Source organism: Manis pentadactyla, chromosome 2 (assembly GCF_030020395.1).
Source record: "Manis pentadactyla isolate mManPen7 chromosome 2, mManPen7.hap1, whole genome shotgun sequence".
Lineage (NCBI taxonomy): Eukaryota > Metazoa > Chordata > Mammalia > Pholidota > Manidae > Manis > Manis pentadactyla.
Genome location: NC_080020.1, coordinates 65,437,803 through 65,456,696, shown reverse-complemented (window position 1 = coordinate 65,456,696; position 18,894 = coordinate 65,437,803). Strand labels below are relative to the sequence as shown.

Here is an 18,894-nt window from a genome sequence, read left to right as displayed (position 1 = left end):
CTTCATTGTCTCCTAGCCTTTTCTCCTCCTAGGAAACGGCCCTTCCTCACTCTTGTGATTCTTTCTGTCATGAGGCTCCTTCTCCCAGACAGCTTTTAAGGACTGATGCAGATTCTGGAGAACAGAATTATATTCGCTTCTCCAGAACCTTCAGTTTTAAGTTCCATGTGGATCTTCCTGCCCGGCAAGACCCTATTGAAAATGAAGCTAAGTGGAGGTGAGCAGTGCTAGGAGATAGAGACGGAGTAGCATCTTGATGACATATTATTTGAGCTCCTGGATCTTGCCGTGTTTGAAGCATCCCCTGGGTGAATTTTTGGTTAAATCCACATTTTATTCTTTGACTAGGTTTCTCTGCTTGCAACTGAAGCTGTGCTGACCAACACACCCATTCCCTGAGAAATGTGTGCACATTGAACACATAAGAGGCACCTTAATGTTTCTTTGATGGATCAGCTCTCTTTGCTTTTGTAAAAGGAGAAATTCAGTTGTCAACCTCTGGAAAATGTGGGCCCAGAAATCATCACTGCCTGTATTTCCATTTACACAAAATAGGAGAGACGGCCCCGGACAGCAAATTCTCTATCCTGAGCCAACAGGATCAACCTGTTAGCAAACATCCCCAGTGTTTGTACCTCTGTCCTAAAAATCATGCATTGTGACACCACCTATTATTTATCTCTTCTTACATACTGAGGACTATTATCTTGAAAGGTGCAGGAGGATCACTGCACAATTGGTGGCTGATATTTTTTTCTTCCTCTTATCTTTACTTCCCACCTCCACACTAGATAAAAAGGGAAGACTTTATCAACGTGGCTCTATGGCATTGTTTATTGATTTGCAGTTTTTTTTCTTTCCTTAAATCAGGCTCTGAGATAAAAGAACCTTCTATTATCTTAGAACAATGGTAGTAACTGGCATTTAAACAAACTGATTTTTTTTTAAATTATACCACAGGATAGTTTAAAGACTACTATTATACTGGTTAAAATATCCTTGTCACACATGTTATTTAACTAGAAAAAAAATATGTAATTGGTGTTGAAATTCTGAATACAGATTCATGCCAGCTTAATAGTAAGCATTACCTGCACTTTTAAGATTTTATTATTTAGTGATTTCTCTTTTGATTTGCAAGAAAAATTCAAATACAGCTATTAATCTCATTTACATAGTTATAAAGAAAACAGCAGCAACACAGATAGTTTGGAGAGATAATATCCTTGGAACTGGGAGATAGTAGGTCTCTAACTGCTATAAAGGCTGAGATAAAATGAGACCATTTATTTTCAAACCTAAGGGACTTATTCTGACAACATGCCAGGAGGGTAACTCTATTTTTTATTACACCTTTTGATAAATAATAGGGATGCTATCTTTTTGGTTGACAGCCTCGAGGACCCTGAAAGATAGTTGCTTATTGTGTAATTTTCAAACAGCAGATTCTGAATTGGCTCAGAAAATTGACTTGTCTCTGCTTCTCTTCCTGTGGGATGATATTCTGGTCATGCTGATTTCTCACTGAAAGGAGGTCCACCTTAGTTACTAAATGAGAAGACCACCATCGGTAGTGTCATTGTCATCATCATAGCAAACCCTTAACTATTTCTATGGACCAGGCACTATCCTGGTCAAACTAACTACATATATAAACTAATTTAATCCTCAAACTAACTCAATGAAATGATCTATTATTATCCCTTTATAATAAATGATAAAACTGAGACACAAAGATAATTTGTTCAAGACTACTCAATTATTAAGAGGTGGATCTAATATTTGATTTAAATCTAAGTGCAAAATCTGCTCTTAACTATCTGGCTGTTGGGCTGTGCTACACTAATTCTATGTTATGTGGAAGGTCTATGGCAGGCTATGTTCTGAGTTTTCAGGTACAAAATACATATCACTATATGCACTGCTTCCTAAAGACCTCTGGAGCTCCATGAGTTGGGAGAAAGGTGGCTACTGTAAATACTGTCATGTAAGATTCCTTCTTTTGGGGAGGGAAGAGGAAAATCTGAGTCCCTCTTCTCATGAGTAGAGAAACTCTAGAGAGTATCACTTCACCAAGGATTCCCCTACATGTCTAATCATGTAGACACCACACAAGTTATTACCTGCACTGGATTCTGGGGCCAGACCAGGGTACACTGCCTAGGAAGGTACCCATGCGGTTGGGAGCAGATTTCCCTCTTAATCCTGACTAAGGGGATGGAATGAGAGTTGCTTCTGTTACTTATTTCTAAGAAGGGTGTCGCCTTCCTCAAAGCATTTCCTTAAGAAATTCCTTTCAGGAAGGTAGGGAGCAGGTGCTTTGTCACCTATTTTAGGAGATGAAAAATAAAGACAGAGAGGTAAGTGATTTCTTCAAGGTCACCCTCGATACTAATTGGCAAAGCCATGACTACCAGCCAGGCTCACATTATAGGTCACGCTCTAAAAGAGCAGTGATTCCTTTAGTTCGTGCACTGCCCTGACTCAAAATATTGCTGTAAGTTTGTCTGGAGGTTCTGCTGTAAGTTCCTGAGACATACTGCTTTCCTCCAGGGGTGCCCCATGAAGTTCCTGTTATATTGTTACTAGTGGGTGTTTGTGGTTAACCCTTTAAGAAATAAACCCTAGAGGTAAATGCTATTGAAAGAAAACCTTGGAACCCTCCTCCATTCTCCTCTTCTCTCCAAGGCAGAAATATATACCCAGAAGTTGAGGCCAAGTCCATGAGCCTCAGCCTCCCTTCCTGGGGCTTGTTGGCCTTCTAAAAGGGGGGACCACCCAAAGAAAACTTTAGGTCAATATTATTGCACAAGCCACATGGGAATTCTGAGACAGAATGAGAGAGAAAAGGAGATGGTAAGTGAGAGTGAGGGAGAGAGACAGTGAGAGAGAACTTGACTGGCCCAAATTGGGTAATACTTCAAGAGAGTGAAAGCCATACAGAGAGAAGAGGGAACCACTTCATGTGGCACCCACAAAAGCTTTTTGTTGTTTGCTCTTTTCATCCCCACCTGTAGCAACAAGCCCTAATTTTGCATTAGCTTTGATCTATTTTGGTGCAGGTCTTCTCTGGGTGGACCAAAGGAAGAGGAAAGTGTGAATGTCCCCTTGAAGTGTGGAGAGATCTCATTATGCACAAAGATGAGTTCTGACATGGGCATGGACACTTGGGGCCTTGTGCCTAGGGGGGCAAGGAAAGAAGGTTAAAATGTCTCTTGCTTCTGGGTCTTTATTTGGCTTCTTGCTTTGGTAGGTCTGGCTCTTGGCCTCCCTCATCACCCATAGCTGCTTGGAAGAGTTAATTTAGAAGTCAGAGACATTTCTTTTTCCTCCCTTTAGCTTTAGAGCACCCAGCAGGAACTCTGGACAGACTACTAACCAGTCCAATGATGCAGACACTGTTAGATGTAAAGTAAGGGCCAGCCCTCAGGGGATGTTTCTTTTTGCCTGGTGTCTGGCCATGCCCCTCTGAGGGGCTGGTGAGCATGGCTGTGGCCACCACAGGAGGTCATCGGATTGTCACCTTGGTCATCTGTATTCTTTCCACGAGTGACAACAACTGTGCTGCTAATAGTAAACTATTCACAGAGGAACTGGGGACAGAGAGGATGGGCTCAAGGTTTTTATGGTCTGAAGGTTTTTCATTATGTTCCAAACATTCTCCCTAAACCTAGTTTAACTGAAATATGGTTCTATCAACTAATAGGAATATAAAAATAGTAGCTTTAGTTTCTGTTTTAAAAGCAACAAAATATTGTGGTATGGATGGTGTTCATGAATATTTTCTGAGAACTGAAATATGGATCATATTTATAATATAATTTTCTCAAAAACAGATAAAAGCATTTTATAATACGTGTCCCCCACCTCCAAATCCACATTTACTCACTTGTTCTCATTAGTGGGATCATATCGGGGAAATGGATCCTGGTCATTATCGTTAAAATCATAGCTAGCCTCTGGATCCTAAAGAGATGACAAACATAACATTGTAGCATCATAAAAAAGCAGCATTTCCTAATCCTTCTATCCCTACTTGTGGGTGATAGCTCAAAAGTCTGCATTTTACAGTCTCTGGCCCAGTCGCTGATCATTTATTACACCCATAAACCAGGCAGAGATTATGTTCCTAGACAAGCGAGCCAGCATCCAGTTCCCAGTGAATGCTGCCAAACCTGTAGCTCATGGAAGCTCATAGGATGTTAGAACCAGAAGAAATCAGTTTACTTGGTTCAGTTACCTCATTTTCCAAATGAGAAAACTGAAGCCCAGAGAAGTTAGCAACACTTAGCAACACTTTGACACTCATCTCTCTTATCAATATAGGTCTGCAGAGAGGTGGCTGTGGGGTAGAGCTCAGGTCTGCAGTGAGCTCCTTTGGCCTGCCCACTTACACTAAATAAACATGGAGTTTAATTTAAAAAGTGTGTTTGAAATTCAAGACAAGCTTCCAGGTCCCACCCCATTTTCCAACCAAACTGCTGAACTTAAAACATTCCTCCCATGGGAATTCAATCACCACTACTGCTACTTCTTCATATTTTCCATATATTTAAATAATCTTACTTTCTGCTAATTTTTTTCATCTCTTCTTTTCCTTTTCCTTTGCTCTTTAGCTGGGGAATGGTGGATGAGTGGAAAGGGTGAGAGAAAGGCAAGGGACAATCTTAAAGATGAAACATATTATGGAAAACTTCAGAGACAATTAAATTGTTTTCATTTACTTATTTCCCATTTCTAATTTCTAATTCCCTTTTCTCAGCTCATCATTTTTGCACTGTGTGGTATACACTTTGAACTCACAGAAGGAATCACATTCATATAACTTCACAATGTCAGAGATGCTTTGATTGCTTAATGTACAAAATACTGAGTACCATAGAGTCTGAATGGCTTTTAATAATTTAGTTGGCATAGGTGCCTCCACCCATCCCCAACACACATGCTTTTGTACAATCCTTGGCTCTACTGAATTCTTCCAACCACACGTGACACAAAACAAGTTCATATGGGCTGGCAAGAGGGTGAGGGAAGTAGCAAAACACTGGCCCATCATTCCCAGGCCAACGTCAGAGCAGCCTCCCACAGGGGGAATGAAAACCCCAACTGCATACCCATGTAGAAAACTCCCTGAGTTGCAGTCATGGGAGGGTCCAGACTCACGTAATTGGCATAAATGTCTGTGTGATTCCACTCCAAGCCATCATCCAGTACAGTGATAACAACTCCTTTGCCAGTGATGCCTTTCTGCCAAACAGGTATCACATGGAGATCCAGCTTGGGCAGGGCTGCAGTCATCCTAGTATCTTGCTGATAAAGAAAAATGAAGATGAACTGGTAAAATCATGATTTGCTTGATGCAAAATAAGACAAGAATTTCCAGTCTGCAGACCCACTCTTCTATCTCCTAGGGTCACTCTACTCTTTAGAAGGTAATTAGGTGAAAAAAAAAACAAAGTTGAGGGTAGGGCCAAGTGAATCATCAGAGCGCTGCCCTTCTCCCAATTGTTGCAATGGAAAATCACTCGAAACAATGAATCACCCTATGCTCCTTCTCAGTGAGCTAAGTGGCTTTAATGAAGTTTGCCCCCAAGTTTCTTTCATTTATAATGACATGCTCAAGCTTTTCCTCTACCAAAGCTTTCTTTGCTCTCCCATGTTTCGCCCCCAAAATTCTGAGGTTCCATTGCCATATTGAACCTACTTTATATTGCCTGGTTCACAGCCATTCATGCTTTTATAACTTTTGATAACTTTTCTAAAAGAAAAAGCCAAATCTGGAATGCCAGTGTGGCTGTAGTCTCACCAGGACTTGCAAATTAATTGTCTATTTCCAAGTCTGAGTGAATTTGGGAGCAAGTATTTATGAGTGGAGATCTGGGTTTTCTTTTCCAAGTTACAGTATGTGGGACTGTAGGGAAGAAGAGCTGGACAGCAAGGGAACACAGATATGAGCCCATTCCTAAGCAATTGAGAGAAATGCATTAGAAGAGTGCCAGGTTTCTGGTGAAGGGGCCAATAAGACATGTATAAATAACGATAATAAAAACATCAATAAATGGATTGTCCCCTGGCTTATGCTCTGCAGAAACAGATGGGGGAAAGCAAGGAATTACTAGGCCAACATAAGCTGAATAGCAGGAGACTGGAACTACATACATCTACATACAACTTCCCTGGCCAAAGCCAGAGAAGTCCTCTTTGTCAAGCACAAGTCACTCATAGGGTGTAGTTATTAAAAATGTGGCCTCTGGAGTCATGCATAATATCCCCACCACTATTAACTATGTGATTTTGGCAAATTACTCAACTTGCTGATGTCTCTGTTTCTTCACCTATTAAATGGGTGTGATTACTGTATCTATAGCATAATGGTGTGAGAACTAAATGAGGTAATTCATGCCAAACACTTAGAATAGCATTTGATACATGGTAAATACACAAATATTAGCTAATGAGTCTCTTATGCTATAATGAGTGAGTACTGCTTAGGTTAAGAGAGTGTCAAGAGGAATTGATCCCCTTTCCCATCTATTATGCCAAAGGAAGTCTAAGTCTTACGTTGTGGCTGTCATGAAAAATATCTTTCATAATATTCTCAATAATAAATACTTCTCTTACATATATTACTACCATAGAGGTTTAATATTAGAAGAGAAGAGAGAACACTCTGAAGACAGGCAGGTACACTTACAATTTCTCCACTCAACTTCCACATGCCAATAAGGATTTGGTAACAATCTTAAAGGTAGAATGGTTTGCAAGTCTAGACATCTACAAATAGATGTCTTTTTTTCTAGTTCAGAAATTCTCCCCTGTAAACATGTAAGAATTGCCACTTTGGGCTGTATGTACTGAATCATATTCTCTGCACTCTTTGGGTGATTTAAAGAGTTCTCAAGAGTAACTTCGACCAAATGCAATTTGGTCATGAGTATTGCTTTAGAACTCTCAACTTGCAAGATGTGGTGCATCTGCACTTACTCTAGATAAGCTAAAGAAGAGAAGAAGGCAACAGACTCTCTCCTCTCATAGCAGATAAAGATCTGTGTTTCAGATATTCTCACCTAGTAAAACAAAAGATCCAGGTTATGGAAGGTCCCATCAGTCCTAGTCCCTGGAGTAACATAGCCTTCTGATGAATTCCCTTTATTAAAAAAAATCTATTTTGTATATGTAGCAAAATAAATAACTAGATCCTACACAGTCCTTTTGTAGGTACTTACCAAGTACCACTGCTGATTCCACATTGGATCATTGAAGAGATTTAGTGCTGAGTCTCTCAGAACTGACCGTTTACTTCTTTCTTTTTCATATTGCTGTTCAGCCCATATCACCTACAAGGAGTTTTATAGTAAGAAAATCAACAAGTAGCCATCTCTGTGTAATCATCTTCCCTCAGTTCCAGTACCCTCCCCATCAGAGTTCAAGCAGCTCCACAATGTTTTCATTTGACTACAGATTAAACTGGTAGTCCAGTGAGAAGGGATTGCCTACTGAGGAGATGAATATTTCTTGTACCTTTAGGGGGAGGAGAAACAGTCAGTGAAGTGATGATTACCTCAAATTATTTACACTGTGATTACAGGGAAGTAAAAATTCAGCCTGCTTTAATCAGCAAATGGACCATAATACCCATTTTTATATTGAAGTTCCAGGGCTCTGTAGCTGAAAATGTGTCCATTTTCATGGAATGAGTCAACAAGCTAAGAGATCCCAGAGACTGCTGTTAATGTGCTCTTACAGCTTAATTCTCTGTCTTTACACACAAAAGGTAGAAATTGCAAATGTTACACAAAATAAGAAAGATCCTGTGTCAACACAGATCTGAGACTCCAGCTCCCTTGTGCTTCAACTTGTGGCCTGTGAGTATTTAATATGAGAAACAGATCCAGGGGGATGATGAATACTACTGACCACTTAACACTTACCATGAATTTAGTCTTGTGTATTATATGAAAAGATCTGACAATACAAAAATCACCTGCCCCATATTTATGGCATAATCCTGTTATACTTGAGGCCCTGAGAGTGTGAGGGGCTGCATTCTAGTTGTATTCATTATGAGATAATACCATGCTCTTATTTTGCTGGGCAACATAACTCTTTCCTACCCAAACCCATCCTCTCTGTTCTACACATGATGCTAGTCTACTGTGTCATGGGATATTGCTAATGTGAAAATACTCATGAGTCAGATCCAAAAATAAAAACTGAAAAATAATTTGCAACTAAAGGATAAAACCATCCACTCAGACTGTCCCGAATTTTCAATTAGAAGATATACTGCAAACCTATTATAAACACAGGGAGGGACCTGGGAGCTAGAAATTAGTCAGTATAATTTATTTTTAAAGTGCCTGTATTTTCAAGCTTAATTGTTTTGGCTTAAAATACATCAATGCTTGGAATATACTGCCTGTTATCTGAGTTGGTCTTTGGAAGCTGGCTGCTAGGGAACGAGTACTAATCTTTGAGGGAGAGAGTCACTTACAGTTGGAGATTTCATTAACAGACATGTAAAGATAGCCTAGTGCTGTATTTCAGAAGGCTAATTGGAAAGAATACTATCCCCAATCAAAAAAATGCAATAAAATGAAAATCAAAAGCAATTAAAAAAAAAAGAAATATAAGAGGAGGCACTCTGCCATCTGATCAAATAAACATCCAATTGTTGGAAACAGTGTTATGATTAATGTCATTAACTCCAAATTACATATTAATCTCTAAAAGAGCAGACCAAACACAGCACAGCAAATTGGTGGTCTATTATGCATGTAATAGGTATCAGGTACTGTAAGTAAGCCTTTCGATTTGGAAAGAGCATTGAAGATAACCTAGTCTAAACTTACACTGCTAGCTTCTATGGGTTCTAGGATTTTTCCTGAGATAAAATTATTCTGGGGATAATTTTTCACAGGATTATATAGACTCCTTTTTAATTATTTTGGAGAATAAATTCTCAGCTCTTCTTCATTATGCCTTGAGATTTCCCCCAAAATCAACTATAAAGGAAATATCTAAAGGGTAGAACTGGGTCATCTGTTCATTTTAGGGAGATACTTAGGGTAGTAACAAGTATGCTCCACTCTGTCCAGTTTTCTTCTATGAAGATGAGAGGGGAAGTCAGTTTGACTTCCTCATGTATTAATGTCAAGCATGCATTTAGGCAGAGAAGGAAATCTCTCTCTTGCTTTGCCCAAGGACTAAGCCTAGCCAGAGTGCTGGAAGTTGTCCTACTTTTCAGACCCCATACAATCAGCCATCTGCCTTGGAATGGCAAAAGGAAGACATAACTGGACAAAAACTTAAAGTAATCTTCAGGGTCTCTGCTTTGATCTCCCAAAAATAGCCATTAACTTGAGTAAAAGCTAGCAATAGGTGTGTGTGAGCTGTGGATCCATGTCTTTTGGCCAGTTGCTGTCTGTGGTCCTGAAACAACTTTCTTTGTCAGGGTGTGCTTGCTGCTTTTACGTTTGAACACTAGTAACCCAGGCCCAGTCATTTCCTACCTTCATAATTTGTTGTCTTTATTTTAAAAGTTATACCAGATGCAGAACAAACAAAATAGCAGATTATTTCAAATGGTTAATGAATTTCATATACTCTGAAAAGTTTTATCACCTTTCTGTCACACTTTTCTTTCTGGGAAGTTGAAAGGATATGTTCTATGTCTCACAAAGCTTCCATAATTCTCTAGTGTCCTAGGCAACAGAGATCACACATACAGGTATCAAGCCAGCCAAGATAAATCTCCACCAGTATATGGCACATTCTTGAGAAAATGCAACATTGTGTATGCAAATCTCAATACTCCCAAAATAGTCAACATTTCTATTGATGTATTTACTAACCTTCAAAACAGACTCCCAAAATCAACAGGTACATTAGATATACATTCAAATTGTCCCAACACTATTTACCTATATTCATTCTAGACATTTCATGCTGTGGCCTAATCATTGAATATGTATACAAACAGGATAAAAAGAGATCAAATGCTTTAGATCAAACAATACAATAGTTAATGGAAACATTTGCTTCACGAAGACATGGATTTAAAGCTCTGCCTAAATGCAAACTTCCTATATATATACACAAAGCAAATAGAAATGACAGAATGTTTTCTCAGTTATACCAAAATGTCACTAAGAGCAAGGTACGTATATTGTATTTCTTTGATACCCCCACATTGGATATTAAAGTGCTTGGTACATACTATACATGTAATGAAAGTTGTTAATTAGTTGTATTGTCACATTTTTATTAGTGCTGTCACTTGATTTTCAATATTTGCATGTTCTTAGACTAGATTATTATGTGTGATTCTAACCCTATGGAAACAACAAAAACACTACAGATAAATAATTGTGATCACAATAAAAAACCATATTTGCAGTTGATTGCTTTTGCTCTTGTTGACAATCATAAAGAAAGCAGATAAGCCAGGCTACTAGTTTAAAGATAAATCCACAACACTTACACGATCATCATCAGACAATCTCTTAGTGATATGAAGGGCACTTCTTCGAGACCTTTGAGGGTGGTTTTTATGTCTGAGTAAGTAATGATTTTCAAGTGATCCAATCTATGAAAGAAAAAAAATTAAAATTGAAGTTCACTTTCCAAAATAAGAATTAGATTGAAACCCAACCAACTTAGAGAAAGGAAACTTTAAGCCCATTCATTGTACTTGAAGTTAACTTTTTTCTTCATGAGGAAGACACTGATAGAATCCTTTCCACTATTCTCTGTGTTTTGAGTGAGATGAGCCTCACCATATTATCACTTGGATTCATGAACTACATTTGTTTTCTATGTGACAGTGTGGTATAGGTAGATGTTTCTTAAAAAAATTACCCATTTTATCAAACACATTCTGTCAGAGAACAGTAATTTGTGGAAAGCAGGTAAATCCTTTGGGCTATATATATGGTCAGTGCCACAATTCAGTTAAAACATTTTGTTGTCATAAAATATAGCCATTGGATCCATATTGATAATTGTTATAAGCGATTAGTACTGACCATTTGACTTTCCACTAGTTCAAGGCTTTGGGGAAATAATTAGTATGCCCCATACAGGATAGTTGTTCTTCCTAAGAGTGACTATCAACACCTTTGATTATTTAGAACTTCATTATTTTTTAAGCTTGTGTCCCTTTATTCAAAATAGCACTTAATTTGAAGCTACCAAATTCTCTAGATTCCTGTATTTTTTTTTAAATTAAGAGACAAACTATTGCAATGAGTTATTTCAGAAGAATTACATTCTTTAAGTTGGTGGTTCTCATAACCTAGATAATTTTTTAATAGAGATGCTTAGGGCCTGCTCCAAGCCTGAACCTCAAGGAGTGAATCTGCTGTAAGCTATAGATGCAGTTGGGGAGAGAGATCAGTAGCCATAAGAAAAGATGCTTAGCTCTGCTTCTATTATCAACTGGTTTTGCTCTGAACACCCCTGCTTAATCCTAGCTTTATTCTGACCTTTAAGGAGCTCAGGATAGTGATGCTAAATGTTTAAACAAAGGAAGAAATAAGCAGAATCAGGAAAGCATTATCAGTCTTTTATAAAAAAGTATTTTTAAAACACTTGTTAATAATGCCATTTTAATTGGAAATGGCTAGTAAAAATATACAAATCATATATATGTATATAGATAGATAGATAGATACATAGATACATAGATGGTGTTACTATTAAAGCTTCTTGTGCCTATGACATCCCTTTCTCAAAGGGATCCTATCCCATTCCATCCCCCAAGAATACTGATGTATTGTTTTTTAGCTTGGGGATTTATGATTTTGAAAAGCAATTGCCATACTGAATGGTCCATGTTTGGATGTATATCTGGGGCTAATAGATGAGAGAAGAAAAAGGGATTTATTTTTTGCTCTCCCATCCAATCTCCTTTCACACAGCTACCAGTGTTATTTAGCTGCCCAACGTATGCAAGAATAAGCTCCCCAATTTTTCCCCCCTATATAGAATACATACAATTTCCATGATGCACATAGTACCCACCAGTACAATTCCACTCACTGTCTCCTTAGATCCCAAAAATTCCTTGTAGTTCCCAGATTTCCTACTAAATTGTCTTCATTGTATCTTCTTGGTTTCCCACAATCTGTTTTCTAAGCCTGGAGTGCCTTCTCCAGTCTCATCATGTTCTTCTGATAATATTTGATTCTTCTTCCTAAACCCTGCACAGATGATTTGTCTACTGCGCTGTCTTTTCACCTCTCCCCAGTTCCCTTTCATCATCAATCCTTCAATCAAAAGTATTGAGACTCCAGGCATAACTTCTATTACTACATTTATTATGTGCAATTGCAGTAATTTGTTTCTAAACCAGTATCCCCTAGATTCTTGATTCCTTGAAAGTTTTCTTCCTCTTATTCCTGAGACTAACACGGAGCCTGGCTCAAAATAAGGTCTGGGCAAAAGCAAAAGTCTTGGTCTGCTACTGGGACACGGAGAAGTCAGTCTGTGTACTGAATTTTCTGCTGAGCGTTTCAAAGACAGTTTGGCTCAAAAAGTTGGAGAATGAAGCCTCTGGCAAGCAAAGGCGTATTTCCCAGGGGACTGAATCTGTGGAATCGCTAACGCCCACGCCGATTACTCATTCGTGACTTCAGCAACATCTCTACCACCACCTCCAGAAAAAAACGCGCCAAAACGTTTTACAACTCCTTCTTCCCCCGCTCCAGTGCACACCAACTTCCAAGGCAAGGGGCGGGAGCTCAATTCTAAGCTAAAGAAAGGAAAAGCTTAGATTTGAATTCACACCCGCTGTGGTTCCGCTGGAATCTCACAGCAAAACAGTCTATATATTAACCCAATCCTCGCTCGCACAGGCAGCAATTGCCATTACAAGCTGAAACCCCCAGGGAAGCTATTACGCATTTAGCTGAGGAGCAAGAAAGAAATCCCATCTTCACAGTCAGTTCAGCTTGACCCTTCAGGGCGACTGACCCAGCAAAGTTGTGAAGCTCGCACTTTCTAAGTTCCGGTTGAAAACCTGGAGCTCCCGGTAGAGGCGTGTAGAGCTGCTCCCTCTGTCGCCCACCTCTTCTTCCACCAGCTCCCTAGGCACTCCGCCGACCCCCAGCCTCTGGGTCCAGACTTTGGCCGCTGGCGCTCTCCCAAAGTCATGGGCGTGGCCGCAAAGGCTGCCTGCTGACCTCTCCGGGCCCGTTTGGCCCTTGAAGCAGGTCTTGGAGCTGATGCTGCCATATTGAAATGAAGGAAACAGCGGGCGCCTGACGCAGACCCACTAGGTCCCAGGGGACAGAGCGCACTACCTCTCCCGGGGGCGCTCGGCTGGTAAGAGCCTGCGAGCATCACAAGTTCCGTGAACAAGCGTGGAGGGATTTTTCTTCCAAACCGCGCGGGAACTGATTTCAATGCCAGAGCGGACAACAGCAAGAACAGGCTCTACCCAGCTGCAGCGGCTTCGTTCTGCCTGGCTGCGCCCAGCCCAAACAATAAATAATGCAAGCCTTTTCTCTGTACAAGCGCGCCAGAGGCGGGGAGATGGAGAAGCACCTGCTCTTTGCCCCTGAGCTCTGGAGAGTGCAAGCTGGGGGAGCTCCCACTTGGGATATCGCGTTCAGTCCCGCCTGTCCCCTCGGGCCCCAGAAAGTTTCTTGAAAGTGCAAACTCTTACCTGACCCAGAAGGTCATAGCCCAGCTCCTCGGCTATGGCCGAGGCTGCCTCTGGTCCCCCAGGGATCTCTGCCGCCCATTCATTCACAAATTGCCTCTTCGCTTTTACACCATTCAGTGCACACCAAGCGCAAAAGAGAGCGAAAACAGTGCACTGTAGAGTCCAGGCTCTTCGCTCCATGGCTTATACACTCGCTCGCGCGAAAGTAGGAGGAGAGACAGAAAAGCAGCAAGCTAAGAGAAAAGCCAGAAAGACTCTCCCTTTTCACCCTCCGGCTCGCGACCACTCCTCACTCTGGACTGCACTGCGAGGAGAGGCTGGGCGGCGACGAGCGCTCAGTGCAATGCTTCGGTCTCCAGGCTGAGTAGAGAGCCCCAGCCCTTCCGAGCCGGAATGGAAATGAGTGTTTACACGTCAAATCGACGAAAGCCATCTCTTGACGTCAGATCTACCTGGACGAAGATCTGGATGGTATTCCCGGCGGGGTGGAGAAGCCGCTAAAATAAGAAGCAAGGGTTTATGAAAAGGATAGAAGGGTTTGCTGGGATCCGTTAAGTCTGCTCCCTGTGTGACCATAAATTCTGTAGCTGTAAGAAAGTGCTTCTTTTGAATGTAACTCCCAAGAATCCGAGGCTGGTAGTGCAGCATACTTTCCCTCCCTTCTGTCCGTTTTCTTTATATTTACTTGATTATCTCGTGTGTCAGTGGAGGGAGGGACGGAGGAGGGTCTTCTAATAATGGTCCTGTGGATATCAGCACCTGCTGTGAACAGGTGTCTTAAGAACAGGCGTCTTAAGTCCTTCAAATCGGACAGTCTGGTAGAGCAGAGAAGAGGGAAGGTTCTATTGCCCGTTTCTGATCTAAATTGCCTAAGAAAATGAGCATGTCTGGAAGACAATTTTAAGAATACTTCTTAAAATGTATTTAATTCAAACCACTTTAATTAACAAGTTTACTTCTTTTCTGTTTCTCAGTCTCAGTAAAACAATATCTGTAATTCTATTCCAGACAATTCAGAACCCAGTATCACCCAGTGCTTATCAGAAAAATTGTTAATCACATGATTTTTAAAACAGAAAATTATATTCTCTATTCATCAACAGGGGGTCTGGGGACCCAAAGGCTGTTGTGTTAATTCAGAGAGAGAAAGAGCAGGTTTCGTCAACTCTGAACTTTCCATTTTTCCTTCAGTAGAGCTCTTCACTATGGTATTGAACTGAAGCTGTGCCATTACTTTCCCATGAAATACACAATGTCTGTGCGTTAGAATATTTTCCCTGGAAAGAGATTAAGCAACATCTAAATGAACCCTTCCACCCGCCCCCGCCCACCGCGTGAGGGTAGTGAGTTTGGTCTGCCATGGCTGAGCCTGTTCTGATCCCGAGGGCTTGAACCTGGCGGGAAACGCCGGTGTGGGGGGTGTTCAGCACCGAGGAGTGGACAGCGCCACAGGCGCCTGTGGCGGGAGTTGTCCTTACTCCTGAGTCCTAAGGACTGCCGCTCTTCTGCATCTAGCCAGACCCGAGCTGTTTCTCTGTTGACTTGTGCCTTTCCTGTCTTTTAAATAAAAAAATAGGAAACTGACCTCAGGGAGGAAATGTAATTAGGTTTATGATCGTGACTACTTATGTCGAGCTGGTGGGAACGCGTTGGACTCAGACCAAAAGTAAAATTGTAGTGGCTTTAAAGTCTCATCTTCGAAAGGTTTTTTTTTTTTTAACTCCCAACCGCCGGGGGGCGCAGCCTATTCTAGAGAAAGAGATAAGAAAAAGGTTAAAATCGAGAGGGCATATGAGCTTGTTGAGAAAGGAAGCCAGAGACAGTCCTTACAGGACGCAAATGAGAGGAGACTTTGTGGAGGTTGAGACTGAGTAGTGCTAATTCTTCATTTTTGCAAAATTCTCCATGTTTGCAAAAAGGTTGACTAGGCTGATAATTTCTTTAAACATAAAATTTCTTAACAAAAACAAATGCCAGTGTTAGTAAGCCTTGTGATGCAGTTAACTGTATTACGATAATGTAAGTGACTCTCTCATGACATGTTGTGAAACCAGCTCAGACTGACAGCTCTTCTGTAAATTCAAATGTGTGTTGATGGCTGAGTGCGCAGTCTTCTTTTCCCTACGTGCCTCAGCCTGAGTTGTGGCCTTAAACTCCCTATGGTATTTCATTATCACAGCAGACAGATGCTATCTGTGTGCTAACAAAGCATAAGAAACCTGTGGCAAATATTTAATAATGGTACGTATGGTTAGAGCAGGAATATGTTTCCCCCTTTCTTATTATTGTTCAATTAAATCAGTTTAGCACCGTTGGCATTGAAGCCATTGTCTCATTAATGAGGCATTTGTCTTAAACACAGCACCCTACAAGCCCAGAATAAACATTTGGTTGATGAGCTTAATAAAACAAACTGAATTCTCACAGTAAGAAGATGATCTCACCATCTAAACTTTGAAATACATATATTCACGAATTTATTCTGAAATTATCTGAATTTTATCTAAGGGAGCTTATTTGCCACAATTTCACAATTCATTTGCAGAAGAAACGAATGTTTGCCAAAGCGAGGGGTACAAATAGATGTAAAATCCATCTTAACTCTGTCATTTCAAGGGCTAGCCCTAACCTGTTACGTGGATCAGAGTAATAATCTCCAGGCCTATTAGTGACATACTTTATATCATGAATTAGAAGTGCCAATTCTCACCTTTAAGTTTAAATAGTATTTGATTCATCTGAATAATTTATATAGAAAACAAGATAATTCAGAAGCTGAAGAAGACTATGTTTCTATTATAAATTATCAAGTGGGTGTTAGACCTTTCATGACTGCTCCCAACTGCCCAGTTAATCATTTATTAAGTTTTCTTGATGAGTAATAAGAGCAAGGCTAGTACTAGCAGGAAGTAAGAATATGTTCAAAGATCTGTAGCTTGCCATATCTCTTTAGTTTTAGAAAACAATCTTTTAAAACCTTTTGTTACTGTGAAAATATGCACACTGAAGTACACAAAACAATGTGCTCAATGATTTATCACAAAGGGGATACTGTGTAACCATTCAGGTCTAGAGAAAGAACAGTGTTAGTCCTCTAGAATAATAGTCCAAGATTTTCAAGAGGCAGAGGAGGAGTAAGGAAATAACTTAGTTTTAACATTTTCCAGATAACGTTTGTTGTCTAGACTTACCTTGTTTCTTTTGGAAAACAGTAATACATATTAAGACTTCTCTTAATATATATAATAATATAATGTGTTATATATATAGCATATTATATATAATATATATTATAGTCTGTAGTTAGTCTATAATTGAACTAGAAGATATTGAGTAACAGAACATATTAAAGAGGCAAATCTACCTGTAGCAGTGTTTCCCAACTAGAAAACTATTTATTATGGGACAGTTGGGTAAACTGGAAGATATTTGGAGATACCTGTATGAGACTTGGTAAAGAAATCCATTGTATTTTCTTTATACTATATAGTTTTGGAAAGGAAATAAATATTTGAGGCAATATATTAAAATCAAATATAGACAACTTTAAATTAAGAAATATGAATAGACTTATATCAATATAACTTTATCTCAGGTTTTATGCTTGAAATCCTATATATCATTTCTAATAAAAACATTTTGATGATTTTTTCAAATTCTTGAGAGCTGCTATCAATGAAAAATTTATTTGCATAAGTAGAGAATAAAAACTTTCAAACAACTTTTGCAACCATTAAAAATTTTGCAACACTTGACTTTAAATATAGCAACTCTTCCTATTATTTTCTTGCCAATTTTTTTCAGTTGAAATTTCGTAAGAGGATGCTATAGGTTTGGAATTTACTTAAAACTTTTATATTATATATTACAAAATAATACTGAAATTCTAAATTGGAAAATACACATGACTTTTAGAGAGGTTACCGTGCACCTACTTTGCCACAAATGGATAAAAGTATTTAATGTGTGGGAAGACTGATATTGGGGCCACCACCTAAAAATACACTTTCTCATTATGTCCTCGCATTGCCGAATTTTGGTAGGCATGCTATGCTAATTAAGCACTTAGAAAAGGATCTCCTCCAGCAGATCCACAAATCCTTTTCTCATGATGGAAAGGGATGAACTTGTAACAAGTTGCTGAAGTAGATATCAAGGTGATAGACACAGCTTGGTTGAGCTCACTGATTCACCAATTGCCAATCTGGTTGGGTCTTCTTCCCAGAAGTCCAGGATCAAGCTGCTTGCCTGGCCTTCTTAAAGGCTAAGAAGACTGAGTATCATGAGGGAATATCTGTAATTCTATCAATTGGGAAGTTCTGTCCTATAGAAATGGAGGTAAGAGAATAAGAAAGCATAGTCTGTGCACAGAAAGGCTGTGAAGTAGATGAATAATTATGAAAGACTTTTGTTGAGTGAACTAGAAAAACACTTAAAGTCTTGAATTTATTGTAGAATTGAATTATTTAACTTGAAGAAATCAGTGCTATTGCAATTATTGAAAATGATGATTACTAATGGAAGTGGATAATTAAAAGTAGTCATATATAAATAGTTATTAACAATTTTTCTTTTCTTAGAGCAGGATATTTTAAAATATGCATTTTTGGAGTGAGTTTTAGTTTCTCTGCTTCTGTCTCCAGGCAGTGCTCATGCTTCCTCTTTGCTCTCAAACACTGTTGTTTTCATATGGAAGACCTAGTACCTACTAGTACATTATTGCTTTCTCTGCTTCTGAAGTCCATTTTTCTATGAGAATTTAGGCTCTCAGTATTGAAAAGTTACCTTAAAAGTTATCTAGTTATTTGCTTCTCAGAGTGTGGTCCACACAACAGCATGATGGATACCACTTTGGAGCTTGTTAGAAATTCAGTTTCTCAGCCCCTACCACAGAACTTCTGAATCAGAATCTGCATTAGTTCCTTGCGGGAGTCCAGCTCCAGCCTAGGGTTGGGATGCCCGAAGGTGGAGGACGGAGTCGGCGTATGGAGAGACAGGACACGGAGTCAGATGGAGGTGGTCTCTCAACAAAGTGCCGATGACGGCTTTATTTATACCATTTTGCACAAGGATATGATTATTTTTTATTATTCTAATTATTAATTAGTATAGGCAGTTGGTTAATAAGTATAGGCAAGCTTTTTTCTTTCTTTTACTTTCTAATCTATTCATGGTTGGTCAAACGTTAGACAGGTGATTGTTTTTCTGTTCCTTGACCGTAACTT

The 18,894-nt window shown here is 39.5% G+C and overlaps 1 protein-coding gene across 1 annotated transcript in view; it reads right to left on the bottom strand.

Annotated features, from left to right (window-relative positions):
- Positions 1-13,875, bottom strand: part of PCSK1 (proprotein convertase subtilisin/kexin type 1) — a 39,376-nt gene extending 25,501 nt beyond the window's left edge. Inside the window, exons 1-5 of the mRNA XM_036925740.2 lie at positions 13,670-13,875; positions 10,484-10,588; positions 7,227-7,337; positions 5,164-5,310; positions 3,890-3,966 (exon numbers count right to left, since the gene is read on the bottom strand). Of these exons, the coding sequence (XP_036781635.2) occupies positions 3,890-3,966; positions 5,164-5,310; positions 7,227-7,337; positions 10,484-10,588; positions 13,670-13,849 (620 nt within the window). The 5' untranslated portion in view covers positions 13,850-13,875. The remainder of the gene's footprint in view (positions 1-3,889; positions 3,967-5,163; positions 5,311-7,226; positions 7,338-10,483; positions 10,589-13,669) is intronic.
- Positions 13,876-18,894: the final 5,019 nt, after the last annotated feature.